The following is a 17,419-nucleotide window of genomic DNA, read 5'->3' on the forward strand; positions in this document are numbered from 1 at the left end:
ATTTATCATAAATTTTTCTAAAGAATAGAGAATGGTAAGGTCATCAAGGAAGGGTCAAATGTGAACGGAGGTAACACAGGTTCAAGCCATGACCTGAAACTACTGATTGAAACTCTATAAACTCTTCCAAAATCCTTTCATATGCACTTTATTCAGACGCAGGTTGAGATATAATGGAGTCTGAACCACTGGGAATCAGATCGTGCTCACATTAAGGTTAAAGGTCAAATCTGGATATGGTTTACAGCTAAAAACACTATTTTAAGGACCTTGCACTCACTTCAAATTTCCCTAAGAGCCCGGAGAAAATGCTATTAATAAACGCATCTTTCTCAGCCGGCAGATTTCATGTCCTCTTGTTTTTCCTCTCAGTCTCACAGGCGTACTCGGCGTGTGTGTGTGTGTGTGTGTGTGTGTGTGTGTGTGTGTGTGTGTGTGTGTGTGTGTGTGTGTGAGGCTGGGGGCTAGTGAGTACGGGTGGACCGCTGCAGGAGCCGAGCAGATGCCTCTGCGACGCTGTAACGTGCAAAAACTGTGTGCGGTAACCCAAAAATAACAGCTGCAGGACCTGGAGCTACTGATTAAGAGTCAGCTTCTGTTTCGTCCTCACACGCTGCCAAGGAAACACAAATTAAACACCAGATATCAACCACACACACACACACAAACCGGAGAAACTGGCTAACATGGCGAACTCGAACGAGGAACTAGGAGCATTTTTCTGGTGGTGAAATGTAACCGGCAGCATCTCAGTGCTAGTTCTACTCAATGATGGAAGCAGCGTGGAGGCTTTTCCTGGATTTAGAGGCCAGGCAGACTATATCAAGTATGAAATCTGAGGCTTACTGGAGTGCACACACACACAAATAATTCAAGAAACACAGCGAGGATCAAGTACACATACACACACGTACTGGCTGCAGTTGGACAGCAGCTCATCGCTCAAGTATTATTGGAATTTTCAACGAGGCTGACAATAAAAATCTATCGCCATCAGAGGTGCTCCTGCTGCTTCTTTGTCGTCCCTTCGTCTCCACATCAGTGGATGTGAACTGCACCTGCGGCATTCAGAAGCAGTGAATTATGGGCGTCCAGCATGAGTTTCAGCTTCCACCGAGGTCGTACAATGGGAAACCAAGATGTGATCAATCCCTCTGACGCTTTATACGAGCTGACGGATTCTCGGGGAAGTTTCTGGGGAAACATTTAGCGAAATTCTGCACAGCAGCCAGTCAGGATGTAGCGCGGTGAACACTTTGTAATAAAAAGTAAAGCACACCCTGGTCCTGTTTCGGTATTCTCAGCTAAAACGCAACCTTACCACACACTGCTCACGGAAAACCATCAATAGAAGAATGTTAATGATGCTAATGCTACAAATATTGTCAAATACTGAATGCTTTTACTGACTGAACAGATGATGTGATGTAACTTTTGCCAACAGATTCAGATCCCGCTGCTCTTTACAGGTGCAGATATTTCATAAAAACTCTGGAGGCGTTTGTGTGCAGTGTAAAAATGTGTTCATGGGGGGAGTCGGTTTTATAGAGGAGAGGCTGTGCAGTGATTTTAGTGTTGTCTCAAACATTTTAAATCATCATTTGAGGAGGAGAAGATCTATAATACTTCCTCTTCATCAAAATTTTATCAGTAATAGGGAGTCTACCACAAAAAAGGTAAATAGATTTTACTTAAATAGCGCGTTTCCATCCCATGAGCAGTTTCCAAAGGCCTTTATACGGTTAATCACACACCAATGGAGGCTCTCAGTCCATTCACTGGGAGCAGCTTGGGGTTCAGTGTCCTGCTCAAGGACACTTCGACATGTGGACGGAGGGGAGAAGGGGATTCAAACCTGCAAACCTTTAATTGAAAGACAAACACTCTACCAAGCAAGCCATAGCTGCTCCATAAAGAAAAAAACAAAAAAAACAAAACAGTATTACAGATAATAAAGTTTAATGTTACAAGATAACAACAGATCATAAAATTATTAAATACTTCGGCAACAGAATGTGGACGGCTTGCTTCAGACACGCATCCAGGAGATGCTGCTGCACGTAATTATTGAACACAAATGTCAGGCATCAACAGCTGGAAGCTACAAAAACAGCTTTCCGTCATCACCGACATAAAACATACATATCCTTCAGCAGTCTTCATCCCAGGGAGGCTGTGTGTTTTTGGACATTTTGTTATGTAATAGAAGAGCTGGACGAGTTTACCCAACATCCTTCCACAGTTTAATTTTAAATGATGTACTGAAGGGAATGTTTGGTTCTGCATCTTGCAGTGTTGATACTGAAACGGACTGCTGAGCGGTGCAGTGTGCACTCCGCCCTTCACGCAGGGTTAGCTTGGAAAAAGATGCAGCTCCCAGTGAGTCAATTACAGATGGAACAAATATGAGATGGACTGATTGAAGGGTGGGAAAAAAGCAAACATATCGGTGCTCGCTTATATTAGCATATTAGCATTTGCAGAAGCATCAATCAATCGTTGCTAGAGCTAAAGGACGTCCTAATAAAGACACCATGGATTCCAGAGGTTCAGCAGACTTCTGAAGGAGAAGTAACCACAGTTCACACATTCCCCACCATGCTTTCTAAGTAAGCACAGAGCCTGAGTGGGTAACACTTGCTCAATCTCGGACGCCGTTTCTCGCCATGTGGAAATCATTGGAGCTCCTGTCCAATTATGGCGTCCGAACAGACAGCCGTGTTAAACAACGCAGTGTTTTCTGTTCCAAGCTTGAGCCCTGACCAGCCTGAACACCAGCTCCCACAGCGTGAAACGGACACCTCAACACAGCAACACCGGCGCCGGTTACCAGAACGACCACTTGAAAGTCACGACATGCTGTCCGTCCAAGCTGGGACGCAGTGTGTTGCTGGGGCCTGTTGACTTTAACGCTGGCCGGACGGCTGCCAAAAACAACAAGAGCAGAAAGGGGGAAAGTACTGCGGTCTCACTGGGGTTTGAGATTAAAAAAAAAAAAAAAAAAGGAAAAAAAAAAGTTGCATCTGGTGGTCGGGGACTTGGTTCTGCCAGTGAAATCTGATTATGAGAGAAAGAAGCTGCAGAAGGCATCACAGCACTCTGCCAAGGACAAAGGAGCACAATGTGGAGGACAGAAGAGAAGCTCAGAATAAAACTCTCCAACCAGCAGCTGCTTGGCGGAGTCAAAGCTGAAGACATCAAGCCCGGCCACACACACGATCTCAGCCTGTCTTTAACCTCTTATTTGACCAAACCAAACATTTGGCTTTGACTTACTGCAATCCACTGAAGTTCCTGGAGCTGGCTTTTATTGCCGGACTCTTTTAGAAACTGGTACTTTAATCTGACGGTTTTTGTGCTTTATTACAATGTTGTCACAGGTTTACGTGAAACATTCTAAATAGAAAGATTTTACACTATTAAAAAATAAGCCAGTGGTTGGTTGATTTGGGAAGGTTGGTGTTTGTGATTGGAAAAAACTGTTACAGAAGAAAAGTGGTTAAAATAAACTGAAATGGCCTGAGACTGTAGCTCTAACGACTTTACCGTGCCTTATCATAACATAAAGGTGTACAGAAGAGGTAAATTCAGATAACAGTGTCTCCAGGCTGACGTCAACACTCTGGACACCCGTCCTTCGACCACACAGGCGTTCCCCTCAAGGTTTTCCCAGAGTTTTGGCCGAGGTCGGCCTTCACGGGGCAGAGCCTCGCCGTGCGCTGGCAGGCAGGCAAAGCCGGGCATGAAATGAGCTTTATCCCTCACAGTCGGACTGAAAACGCGATGAGAGGGATGAGATGATTCTCCCCCTTCGCTCAATGTCATCTGTTGTCTGGAGCTCCACAGCTTGAGAAGAGCCGGGTGGGAGCGGAGAAAACCGTGGGCTCCAATAACATTTGGCCCCAGGATACAAAACGAGACAAGGGAGCCTCAAGAAACCGGTGGAAATTGCCACGTGATTTCCCTTTGATTAAATTTACCTTCTCAGAAGGTTTCGTTTCAACGGCAGTCTTCTTCTGTGTCATCACAGAGAGGTTACCAACCATTAATCAAGACTAGTTCTTGTTTCTTTCTCTGCTGTACAATTCTCTTCAAGAGTTTTCTGTTAGCAGCTTAAAACAATGAGAGCACTGCTGGGAAGTTTTAATCACGGCCAAACGAACCGATTCTGATTGGCCGTGAATTCTCAAAGCTCTTGTCACCGGACTAAGAGGCTCTCGTCCCTCTCACGATTGTGTCTTGATAGTTTCAGTGTTCAAGTGCGACACAATTTGGATCATGTGAACCCTCCCCTCTCCTCCGCTCGCGGACTGTTACCAATTATTGCTGAACCCCGACTCCTGCGGCAGACAAAAGGGTGGCGGCGATAACTGCACGGGGAAATTTGCAGCGTCTCTCTGGAGAGCACTTCATTTCTCAGGCTGTGATGAGCTCCTTTGTTCTCACTTTAACTCCCAGCATCACATAATTGGCCACCATCTGGGGCTCTCACTCCTATTCTCCTCCTCCATCCCTCTCTCTCTCTGTTTCCAGCCCACCTTCACCACATGGGCTACATATGCACGCTCATAGGAGGAAATAATACATCTGTTGCCAATCCAAGACACTTTCCTGAAAGATTATGTAACATTATAATGAGGACCGGATCGAAAAGTAGCGTTCTTGTCCTTTCTTTTGTGAGCGAAAGAGGAACGGACGTGGGCTGAGGTAAAAAGAGGCTACGGCCGATGTGATGGAGGTCCCACAGAGACCCTCTGGCCTTTAAATGGCCTTTTTACATTGTCACTTTATTCTCCTCGGACAGCGAGCAGCTTCAGCGGAGCCGCTCTGCTCTGCTCTTCCTACACGGTTCACAGTTCACTCCTCATCTTTGGCTAAATCAAAAGTCTGCCCAACGCCTCCGACCAACAGCTGACACCGATTCTCCTCACTTGTCACTGGCTGGACTCAGGATTCGGACAGATTTTATCCTGATCACTGTCGAAGCTGAAATTATCGTCCTTTTTGAGCCACTTCCGCTGCCACTCCTCAGCAATCCTTCACACTGACATGCCGCAAAAAAAAACATTGGAAGCATAACTATGAACTATTGTTCAGACTTCTCATGATTTCAAGAGGTTGAAAAACTTCTGCTTTTCCTCCCTGAAACATGATCAAGTTGATATTTTAGTTGAATTTGAAAATGTTGCAGGAACTTTCATGTAATCAGTTCCAGACACTCAAGCTCCTCTCATTCTGAGCGGTAAAACCTAGTCTAACCCGGCACCTCATTTTTCATCCTGTGCGAGTACAAGACTTCGGTCAAAGATGCAGTCTGTAAAATACTTTGGGCTTCTGCTCCATACTGCCACGTCTGACTCTAGCGTTCCCCTGTTCTGACACCGTTTTTCATCTCATGGTGCATCGTAAAGATCTAAAACTTTATGAATCGTTGATCCTTCCTCTTTAAATTAAACAAGACTCTGACTTACAGCGTTGAAATGAATAAAACTTCTACTTACTTTCATTTTTTCCTCTAGACAACAAAATATAATGCAAAAAAAAAAACACACTCACAAAAATAGGTTCGTATAAAACTTTGATATTATTTGATATTACACATCTTTTTTCGTTTCCTCACTGTTAATGCATAACATTGTTTAAGCTTCAATAAAAAAAAAATAAGTCGAAAAAGATCATCTTTTATATACGTCTTGTTACGTTGACATATTCCTTACTTCTGACTGGAAATGCTCTCTGTAGATAGATTTTAAAAACAATGACTAAACTCCACACTGCTTGTTCTGCATGACGGCCAAAATTACACTGATGTCTCAGTTAATCCCAACATCAATTATCCCTATAAAGAGTGTATATAGCAGCTCTTTCTTGTGCCTTTTAATCCCTTCCTCGGCATTCCAAATCCAAGAAAAACCCACAAAAACAAGGAGGATTTGGACAAATGTTGACCTAATACATTTTGTATTTACACTCTCTGAAAAACTGGATTTTGCAGGTCGGGGGATTTTCCTGTTCCACTCAAAAAAGACACGGAGAGCGGGTATCTCGCATGTTTGCGTGATCTGAGGATGCATGTAGTTATTTAGGGCATCCGAATCCCATGTGGGAGGGAGTGAACGCTTTAAGTGGGAACAAAGGCTGTCTAAGTGAGGGGCTGTGACGGAGGAGCCGCTTTGTGGAAAGATGACAGAGAGGAGGAAAAAAAAAAAAAAAAAATACAAATCCATCAAAACACTGCTATCAGCTCCACTGATCAAGGATCGTCTGATGAGGAAGTCAGCTTAATTGGGGCTCATCCATTTAAAAAAAAAAAAAAAAAAGGTGCCATATGCTGGAAATGCAGAGACTATGAGAGATGGGAGTCATTAAAAACATAGAGGGATAAATCTGCAGAGGAAACATTGAAGAACAAAATAAATTAGGGGGAGAAGAGCGATGGGGATTTGTGCAATATTTGTTTCTGAATGGATGTATACCCCCCACCTCAACACACACACACGAATCCCACTGAGCGAGACAAAGGACGCACGAGCTAATAAACGCCAGGTAATGCAGCAGGCTGAAGTTATTGATATCATTTACAATGCATTAGCCCATCACCCAGTTGTGTGTGTGTGTGTGCATGCAAGTCTTCACTCCGTCCCCCGGGGAATTGAACACACACACGTAGCAGATCCCATCTGTTAGTGTTGTTGACAGCTGTGTGTGCGAGCGTGTGCGTTTGGCTGCAGGGGGCACGTAGCATAAAAACATGACAGATCACAGCCCGAAATGACAAGAGGGCAAGAAACTAAATAAATGACACCACCTATTAGACAGTAATTTGTATTAATGCCGAAACACACACACACACACACCCACGCAGTCTCATTAAAACCACCGAGTTCCATGTTCAAAACAAATACCACCACCCAGCATGCCCAGAGGGAAGACATATTTCACAGGAATTACATACAAAGAAACTTGCTGTTGGTCCAAAACACAATTTCCATGAAAAGCACACAAGAATTTGTTATCAGGAAAGGTGGAAAACATTTTAAAAATCATGTTTCTCCTTATGGATTTAATTAAACTATAATAGAACTCAATAATTTACAGTTACAAAAAATATTAATATAGGCTTTATAGTCTTTCCTCCTCACTTTATTACAGGCTTTTTCAAATATTAGAAACCATTGGAAACCAGAGGGTCCATTTCTGCAGTATTTTTGGGGGTTCGATACTGTTGCTGGAGCAACAAAGCAGGAATATGGAATCGCTCAGTTAGTAAAACAGCGTAATGATGAAATACGAGAACAACATTCTGCAAACACGCATTCTGTTAACTCATCAGAGGTCTTCCCGTTGAGGTGACCCTGAGTTTGACGCCTAACGTTATTTACTTTGAAGATATAATCTCTCAGGAATTCCGTGATGTTTTCCTGTTAATTTCTCTGCTTGCTTACAGATGCTTTCACTGTTTTCTTTTACACATATTCCACATATTTCGAGGCAAACTCACCACCCTGGACTTCCCGCTCATGACAGCCTGATGTTGGCAGCATGTTGAGTTATTAGATCAGAGCGTAGAGCCTGCACTTTGTGCACCGGCTTCACCGCTAATACTCGATATGGGGCGGCCGGCTATTACCCCAAACGGCGTTACTTTGGCCAATAATCCCCCTCACATGGCATGTAAACGTCAAACTTTGCATCTAATGCTTCAGGTCGAGGAAGGAACTGTGGCTCTTAAGTGGGAGTGAGAGTGCACATAGACGCTCGCATCAAACTTTACAACCCCTCTGCACCCGCAGCTTTACAGGAACACAGGGCTAATGCATGCATGTACCCCCGTTCAGCTTCAGAGAACAAACTAAGAGCTTGCCAGGAACAAGCAACTTCATCACCCCAGATTTTTTTTTTTTTTTTTTTTTTTTTTTTTTTAAAGCATTGATGCCCAACTTCTCTGGCTTTCCATTATCTCCGGGAAGCTGTTCAAAACTATCGGGTTACGGCTTTACTGGGGCCCGGTAACGCCGCCGCGGTGAGGGATTGACGCGTGCTCGACCTGAAACACAAACCAATGAAAACAACCCCCCGGGCGCCGCGCTGAGGGAGGCAGCGGCGTTTCAAAGATAACCCGAGAAAAGGGTTGGGAGTGTGTCTCTCTACGGGAACATTAGTGGAAATGGTACATGACTCTGGAGTAACAAGACAATCAGAGACATGTGGACAGAAATGCACACAGAAAAGAACATGAGAAGGACATTTGGTACTATATTCGATTGAACCGAATGGATTTTTGCTCTCAGACAGTCTGAACTGAGACGAACGTGTAATCTGAAATGACTTTCATTCATTGTGTAAAATCTTCCTCTGAACGTAGTTGAAGCCACTTCAGCTCTACGGATGAGACAAAACAGATTAAATAGAGATAATTTAAAATGTGATTAAAGCAGAGTCATCATGACTGGAGAGAAAGTCACTCGATTATCTCTAAAGTCACATTGAACTCCACATTTTGGCTCTTTTTTAAACTTTAAATTAGAGTCATTGGGTAATTCACAGACTGTTAATGAGATTTGTTGATGGATGTTAGAGGCTTTTACTCTGAAAGTAAAAGTGAAGTAAGTCTCTACAATCGACATACCCGAAACACTTGTTATGGTCTTCAATTCTATTTCCTCTGTATTTTATTAAATTTTACTAAAACAAAGTAGAAGTGTAGTTGTACTAAATTTATACTTTTTTACATCATAATTGTAAATCCAAATTGCATTAAAAAAAAATCAAAATTTTACCTACAGAGCTAACACGCACACACAGCAAGCTGAAGTGCAGAAAGCCAAACATTACATGTTCAGATGTTATTTTAAAAGATGTAAGAATTTGGAAAGCAGCTACAAAAGTGGCCATTCCCGTTAACTTCATTCAACCAGGCTGAAAAACAGTAACTGATGCACGTAAAAACGACTTTAAAATGTCTCCTCTGACAACGACATCTTCAGGAAAATGACCAAAGATGTCAAACTAATCTTGAGAATCATGCCACTTTCTCTTTCCTGGAATGACTGCTGACTGAACTAAATGACCGACGGGGCTTCGGGGTGTATGAAAGACAACAAATTCTTATCTCCCGATAGGAGGAGAAGAGAAAAAGGCCGGCGTGATGAGCCCGGGGGAGGCTGTGACGGGGTTCGTGAGGGCTGGGTTTGCCACATGAAAGCATCGCCCGAGCTGGATGATATGATGCGATTCTGCAACACAAAGCACCGGGGCTGTTAACCTAAACAGTTACATAACCGAGCCTCTCAAGACGGGCGGTGAGGCCACGCGTCGCCAGAGAGGAGTTTCACGGGGGGGGGGGGGGGTGTTTGCACTTTTAACTCGTAACCGGTTCGCGAGAGGCTGAAGACAGTCTGACACCCTGAGTACGACTGAGGGACATGAACAAATTCTTTCATCCTCTAGTGTCCCAAAGCAAAAAAGAATTATGAAAGTGTCTGTAACTGAGTTCCCAACATTTGTACCAACACTTCGCTCGGCCAGAGGACAATCAATAGCTGCAGTGCAAAAATTTCTGTGACAGTCTGCCCTAAAAATGAGACCCCAGAGGCTTTAAACGGCAACTTTCAGGCTGATAAGGATCAATTCTCTAAATATCTTGCTACCAGACATTAAAGACTCCATTTGTTTGTCCTCTCTGAAATACAAGCGGGGATTGTGAGCCAGACTTTGTTGCCATTTAATGAAGAATTTGCAACCTGACCTCAGAGATCAGAGGCTATCTGCTTTGGGGGGGATGTCAGCGTGGCGTTTGGCTGGAAATAGATGGTGGCATTTCCCATGTGGCCGAGCAACTCGGTCAAACTAATGTGTGCGTGAGTGTTTTTTTTTTAAAAAACGCTGAGGGTGTGAGCATGTGCCCCCATGACAGAAGACTGCATCCTCAATCCTGCGCGCTCTGCGGAGGTGCAATCTCATCTTACGATGACAGCGTTACGACATTTTCTCATCGGGAACACAAAAAAAAAAACAAAAAAACATGCAAAGAAAGAAAACTTCAAGCCCAATATGCCCATTTATGGTCAGCCAGTGTTTCACAAGCTTCTTAAATAAATCAGAGGGTCTCCTGAGAGGAAAGCAAAACACTGAAGGCTCCTTATAAACCGAGTTTCACCAAGAAAGCAAACAGCTCAGGTCCGAGTGGAAGTCTCTGCGGCTGCGGTACATTCCTCGGTTGCCACTTCGACGTGACACGAGATACCGGTTCAGTGTGACGTAACTCAAGTCCTGCTTCCAAGTATGAGCTGTTCCTGGACGCCGAGAGGACACATAAAGAAAAAAAAAAAGCTTTACATGGGTTTTTATTTTACTTCTGCAATAATAAAGGAGCACTCTCACGGACAGAACATAAATCTTCACGGTGCATCTGTGTATTAAGACAGTGGCACCCGACCCGGGGTCCAGGACTGCCCTGGTGGGAGATCCAGAGGTCACAGAGGGCAGGACAAAATCTGATCAGCCCGCGTCAAGGAACAGCTGAAGAAGAGGTTTTGAGAATGTAGAATAAACCCGGTAAACTTCCCATCGCTTTTATTTAGTCAGTGTGTTTTCAAGTGTTTTATCTGATTCCTGAGCGATGTGGCGCTGAAAGCTAGGAAAGTAGCATGAGCCTCAAAGCCATGATGTCAGGGCGAGTTTGGAAAAACGTGCATAAACCAACAGCTACAGGAGAAGCTCTGTGGACGTTTCACCAGACGATATCTTTAAAATTGGCTTCATGATGAGATTGTAGTGATTTTCTGTCATAAAATTGTTTGGTTTTTATTAAAATACAGACATTTTCATCAATTATATTCTTCGTCACGACAAACAAATCCTTTAAAGTTTCAATTTAAAAGCTATTATGGCACCATTTCGCTAGTGTGGCCCACTCAGGATGAAACTGGGCTGCATGTGATCGCAACACATTCACAGCCTGGTTCTAAACAGAACATGAACTAATGTAAAAACTGAGAAAACTATCACTGTAGGCTTCACAGAGGGAAGACTGAAGATTAATCCTTTTCTTTAGCGTGTGAAAAAGTCTACATTTTCCATGTTCCTGCATCAATTTTCACTCTCTTGAATCCAACTGGAGGAGGAAACTACAGAAAGATAAAAGAGGCACTGAATACTGACGGTCTATATACGATATTAAACCAAACCATACCATAGTTTGAAAGCCAGACGTTGTTGCAATTCTATTGGATGTTTGATCAAACTTCAAGGTGCCATATTCATGATTTGCAGTGGAAAAATGTTGCTGTTTCGCCTCCTCGAACACGTTCCCACCCTCTGAACGTCTGGGCTGGAACGTCCCTCTCTCCGTTTCCACTCCCCTCGCTCTCACAGCGAGGCAGCAAACATGCGGCACTTTGGAAATTTATTTATTTATCGTTTTATTTTGGTCGCTGGATTTTCTCAACAGCGGCGTTCATCTTTGGCTGATAAAAGTGAGCTTTACTGTCGCATAAGCTGCAACGCTGAATCATTGATGACTCGCTGCGTCTTACGTAAAAAAAAGCCGAGATGCTTCTTTCATAACTAAGAAATTGGATTAAATTATTCATTCGTTCATTTATCTTCCTGGTTTTGTGTTAAAAAAAAAAACAACAAAAAACTAGAATTAAAAGCAGTGATGGAAAATATTTTTTCAAACAGAGATAGAAACAAACGCTCCTTTTTTGCTGCTCTCCAGAGGGAATGAAAGGAAAACCCCTTGAGGACACAAACCATCAAAGCCAATGAGCCAAACACAAAGAGCGGCAGTGGCAAACAGGAAATGCTACAACAAACACGCCGCAGCTATTTTTTTTTTTCCTTTCAAAGCTGGTTTTAGGTGACTTTCAGCAGGAGAAATATAAAACACTCACTCGAGAACTCTGTGAGAAGCAGTTTACAATCTTTTGTCTGAGTTTCATTACATCAAGTAGGTGTTTTAGCGCTCAGCCAAAGTCGGATTGTTATTCCGGGTGACTCTGATTTATAAAACTACCAAATCTCAGGAGAATAAGGACGAGGAGTCAACAACTCTCTGGAGGTAAACACTGCTGTTCATGTCCATCTACTGAGCATCTACAAGCCTGCCTTTTCTGATAGATGTTGGCATTTTATCCTTATATAACATAATAAAGCTGCAACAACATGGTGAAATATTAAACTGCGCAACTAACTATGACTATAATTCAACAATTATATAAACACACACACATTAACTTACAGGAAATGGGGCAGAAAGTCCAGGACTGATCGCAGTCTTTGATTTAATTAAGAGTGTGTTTAGAAATAAGCCTTGAGATTTGGTTTCCACAGACATTAGAATGGAGAAAAAATTCAGTTTTAAAATCTGTTCTTTTGTTTAAAAAAAATGCATCTTTGGAGCTCTGATTCATGTTTGCCCCATTTTCCTGATTTCTGAGACAGGAGATGTGTATTCCCAGTGGAGCTTGTCACCAGCAATACTTTTTATTTATGGCAACAAATGTCTTTCTTCATGCAGCAGTCACAATAAATCTTCACATCATTTCATATCCGATTCTTGCTATCTTTGGAAAGCTTCCTAAATCACGCGCCTCCCCTGATACAGACACATCTCACTTGAAGAAAACACATTAATTAAAGTGACTCTCTATTGATTACAAGACAGCACAAGAGGAACCGGCAGCAGAGCGACGTACAGGAAACTAAACGGAGTCAAGCTTCACTCCACCAAACATGGTAAACTGGAAACATGAGACTCCTGCAAACTTAAACAAAGCTGTTGATGGAATTTTTTTTTTAACCAAAAGCCACTAATACCACTTTGTGTAGTTAACAAGGCCCTAAGAGGGATTTTTATAGAGACATTTCACCCAACAAGACGGGGAAGCCCCCCTTAAATAAACTCTCCCTCAGATAATTAATCCAGCCAGTGTCGGAGGCTCGCAGTACAAAACCGCTGCAGTGTGTTCAGAGGCGAGACGGCTCATCAAAAGAGTCACATGTTCGGAAAATCTCCCGTCTCTCTTTGTGTGCTTGGTGCTTGTCCTTACCTGGACCTGCCCTTTGCCCATGATCTTGTCCACGATCTCGTTGTCGTCCTTGTTGAGCATGCTTTTGTCGTAACACTTCTCGTAGCATAGGATGCGCAGATACTGGGAGCCCTCCAGCTCGATCTCGAACTCCTAACGCAACGACACAAAAACAAAGCCGAATAAAACAGTTGCCCCAAGCATGGGGGGGACAAAATTGGCTAAGTTGATATATTCAGAGGCCTTGTTGACCGACTTCGTTCCACTGAGGCTCTGCGGTGTCCCTGAAGACTCGGGTCTTGGCCTTGCTGACAAAGTACCCGAAGGAGTCCACTTCCAGAGTGCAGTATAAATCTGAGGGGGGAAACAACAGGACACGGACAGCTCCATCAGATAAAGGCTCGGCACTGGCTTGGTGAAAAGCAAACATTTAGACGTCTCAGCCGCTTCATCACTGCTACACAGTGCGTCTGTGTAATGACCGTAATATATTACACACCGTGCAGAGCCAGGGAGATGCATTACAAGCCTGTGCTTCTCCCGTTTTCTCATTTTGAAGAAAAAACATTGCCATAAAACACATTCTACAGCCTTTCTAATGGTATGGAGATCACTTTGGATCATTAACAGTCATCGCTATACTTCAGCATGCCATGGCAGTGGGTCTGTAACATGCCTCAGCAAACACATGGATAGCTATTTACCATTACTAAATAATGTGATAAACAGTTTCTCTTCATTATTTGATTTATTTCAATCAACTTCATTCATTATTACTTGACATCACCAAGTTCAAATGATCTTTAAAGCTTAAATGAAGAGTGAAACTGGTTAAAAACAGAATATAAGAGCGGTGGTTTGCAAGATTTGGGCTGGTACTTCCCCTGGGGGGGGCGAAGCAGCAGTGAAATGTTTTAGTTAAATTAGTTTTTTCATTACATTTTTAATTGAAATGTTAAAAAATAACTTAACTGAAAAGTAAAACTATCAGAACTGAGAGTTTTGTAACTGCAAAAGCAGCCATAGTGCTGATATTACAGTTGTAGATTTACCAGAAATATCAAATGAATAGCATAATGAGAAATGAAAAAATGTAGAAATGATTATTAATAACTTTATGAAAAAGGACAACAGTATTTTTTTTGTATCAGCTGTTCACACTCCAGGATTTCCTGCTCTGCTCAGACACTGAAGAAGCTCGGTGAACAGAGAGGAAACATCGATTTCATTGACCGTTTGGAAAATGTTACAGTATTCAGTGGAGCTGTTTCAGCTAACCTCACTGGATCTATGTTACACACATAGTGCTGCGCTGTGCTGTAATACATCCCTATAACCCTGATCATGACAGCATTTTACTGTTATGAGGTATTAAATTTGACTATACATGGATATACTTTCAAACAATAGGATGTCGGATTGCATGGCGTTTTCTAAACAGTGAATCTGCCTCAACAGCAGAGAGCAGCTGAGATTCTGAGAGCGTTTCTGGACGTCCAACGGCAGAGAAATCTTTCTTGGCTTTGTCAATACGCACGTGTTTGTCAGCTGACAGACATCAATCTTCTGCCTGTGTACACAATCAGGACCACCAGCCGCCCCCCCCCCCCCCCGCCCCCCCATCGCCTCGCCCCCTCCTAACATCCTCGCATCGCAGCCGTCTCTCCGCTGGGATTGGCTCTCGCTCGCCTCTTACACGGAGCAATTAAGTCTGTTAATGTGTTTCTTTAAATGTTCCTGCAGACCGCATTATTGGCTGTCTGTAAAAGTGTCTGCGGGGCGTCCCGCGGCCCGGCCCCGGTCCCCGGGGTTAACCCACGTCTGACAGCATGATGGATGGGAATGCGGTTCGACCTTTCACAGGGACTGTCTGTGAGATGGAGCGACGTGTGGGGGACGCAGGGAGGGAGGGAGGGATACCTCCAATCGCACATGCAGATAAACACACACACACACACACCGAACAGCAACATCCTCATCATGGCAACAGCAGCCTGATGTCAACCTGCAGATACACAGATCCAGATCGCGCCACCTGGGCGAGCAGTGACTGACTGGAGCAAATATTTACACTTGCGTCCATAAATCTACCCGGGCCATACAGTATCGTGGAATCTGCCTCCATCTGGTTTCTTTCCCTCGCTGTTTGTTTTCTCAGCATCCTGAAAGGTTCAGCAGTAATTACTCCCGATGAGAAGGAGATTAGCGCCGGTGGTATGAGGGAAGTTCAGCCGAGAGGAATTCAGTGTGGCCATCTGGGGGAGATTTTTTTTTTTTTTTTTTTTTTTTTTTTTGTAAATGAAGCGGTGATCATACACTTCCGGTAACAACACATGGCCCTCATCTCTGGTTCGACATAACGGAAATACACTAACTACCTGTCAGAGGGGGTTTGAGGAAGGACGCAGGACGCAGATCTGGGAGCTTCAAAACTGATCCAGCTGAAAAGAGTTGAGCGTCTCACTTTCTTATGATGTTAAAAACAGCAGCCACTTGAAACTTTAATCTGATTTAGTCCCTTTTTTTTTTTTTCATCTGTTCATGGGGAAGAGAGGAGTGCCTTCGTAGCTCCGAGCAGCTCAGGTTTTCTCTGGAAGTTGATTTCCTCTCCATCTGAAATGAGTTTCTGTGCCTAGGCCAGGGTGAACATACTTGCACTGACCTGTTTGTGTCCTCTCAGTGGATCCAGCGGGGCCCAGAGAAGTAGGACAGTTTTCACTGCTCTTATCAGGTCATCTATGGAGCGCAGTGGATGAAGGGGGGCATAAACTTGCGAGCGTGGGGGTCTCTGACCCCCCCCAGTGCACGAGTTAATGGATACCATCCTTTTCCATCTCAATTAGCTGAGGACTTGCGGGCCTCGCCGGTGTGCTGTGCTGCTACACAGGAGGCTAATCTTGGCCCGGGGCTGTGCTGAATGCTGGGTCAAACTGTGGGTGCACAGAATTAGTGCACAAGTGATAATCAGCTAAACTGATCAGGGCCTCTAATATGAGAAGTCTGAGCCAATGAAACGACGGCCTGTCTGGCCGTTTGCTGGAAGGCTCCAGGAGAAAATATTCATCTTCAGGGACAAACAAAACAACCAGGGAGAGGGCACAATGGGGCCAGTTTCATGGAACCCAGAAGTAGAAAGCTAATAAAATGATGGAAAACAACAATGCATGCAGCCCTGACTGGATTCGATTACACAGAAATATCACAAGTCGAAAGCAAATAAAAGCACATGCAGCAGTGATTTGCTTTTAATTTTGCTGTAAATCTAGTGATAAAACCCTGGTTTACAACATTAAAAAAAAAAAGCTTTAACAAAGCAGAAAGTATTTTTTAAATATATATAATTCTCACTTCCTGGTGCAACTGTTCCATTTCGGTTGGCAGATGTTGGAGGAGCTCGTGTATCTTTCTGTCAGTTTGAGCTACAGTTTCTTATCTGGAAGTGCACACGCTGTTCCTGTGCAGCAGGGGCAACCGCAGCTCTCCACCACAGGGATGCTTCAACTGTTGCATTCGCTTCGGGACACACACACACACACACACACGACGTGCACGCCTGTCGACACTCATACATGCACAATAAAAGAAAAAGGTGACATGTCTTCCACTTTTCTATGAGATCCCCATTCTCACATTTTCACTCATGCTTGAGTTTTTTTTTGGGGAGACAGTCGACTTCCAACTTTTTCCTCTCTGACCCAGTTTGACTAACTTTGCCCTGAGCTGGTTTTGAAGCCCTTTCCCACTAGGGGGAGGTTGTTGTGATATAAATAACAGCTCCAATAAGATCATCATTTACATGTTGTCCCAATCGAGTGAACAGAAAAACCAGGACTCTTAGACACGTCTGCTTAAACACTGGATGACTGTGATATTTCAAGGCATTTCCATTTTTGCATTTTGCCACGAAAGCGTGCATGCAGTATGCAAAACAGCAGTTTCTGAATATTTTCATGAAAATGTACGAATAAGAGAGCAGACCGCAGCAAACCTCTCTCACACACACACACAAACACACAGACTCGGTATCATCCTGCAGCATCTGCATAAAAATGCAAACTGGATCCCGTCATCAGGACTCAAACAGTAATTTCAGTCATTTGTGGTGTTGGAGGAAATTATACACGCAGAGTACAGTGTTTTGAACAGAAGGCCTCTTATTAGCGCAGTAATCACTGACATGTCTACAAAATGTTAAGAAAAAGACAACATGAGCCACGTTTCATGAGCTGGAGGCCACGTGAATATTAGAAAAATAATGTCACCGTTTATTACAAAAATGAGATGAACCAAACTATTCTCAAATGAGTTCAGTCTGGATCAGAGGTGCCCGACTATAAATTCACTTGAGGATCCCCAGACTCCCTTTATAACACGTAAAGACCTGC

The 17,419-nt window shown here is 43.5% G+C and overlaps 1 protein-coding gene across 1 annotated transcript in view; it reads right to left on the minus strand.

Annotated features, from left to right (window-relative positions):
- Positions 1-17,419, minus strand: part of abr (ABR activator of RhoGEF and GTPase) — a 132,767-nt gene that overhangs the window by 29,767 nt on the left and 85,581 nt on the right. Inside the window, 2 exon segments of the mRNA XM_030100582.1 lie at positions 13,056-13,187; positions 13,291-13,388. Coding sequence (XP_029956442.1) covers positions 13,056-13,187; positions 13,291-13,388 — 230 coding nt within the window.

This window comes from Salarias fasciatus, chromosome 10 (assembly GCF_902148845.1).
Source record: "Salarias fasciatus chromosome 10, fSalaFa1.1, whole genome shotgun sequence".
Taxonomy (NCBI): Eukaryota; Metazoa; Chordata; class Actinopteri; order Blenniiformes; family Blenniidae; genus Salarias; species Salarias fasciatus.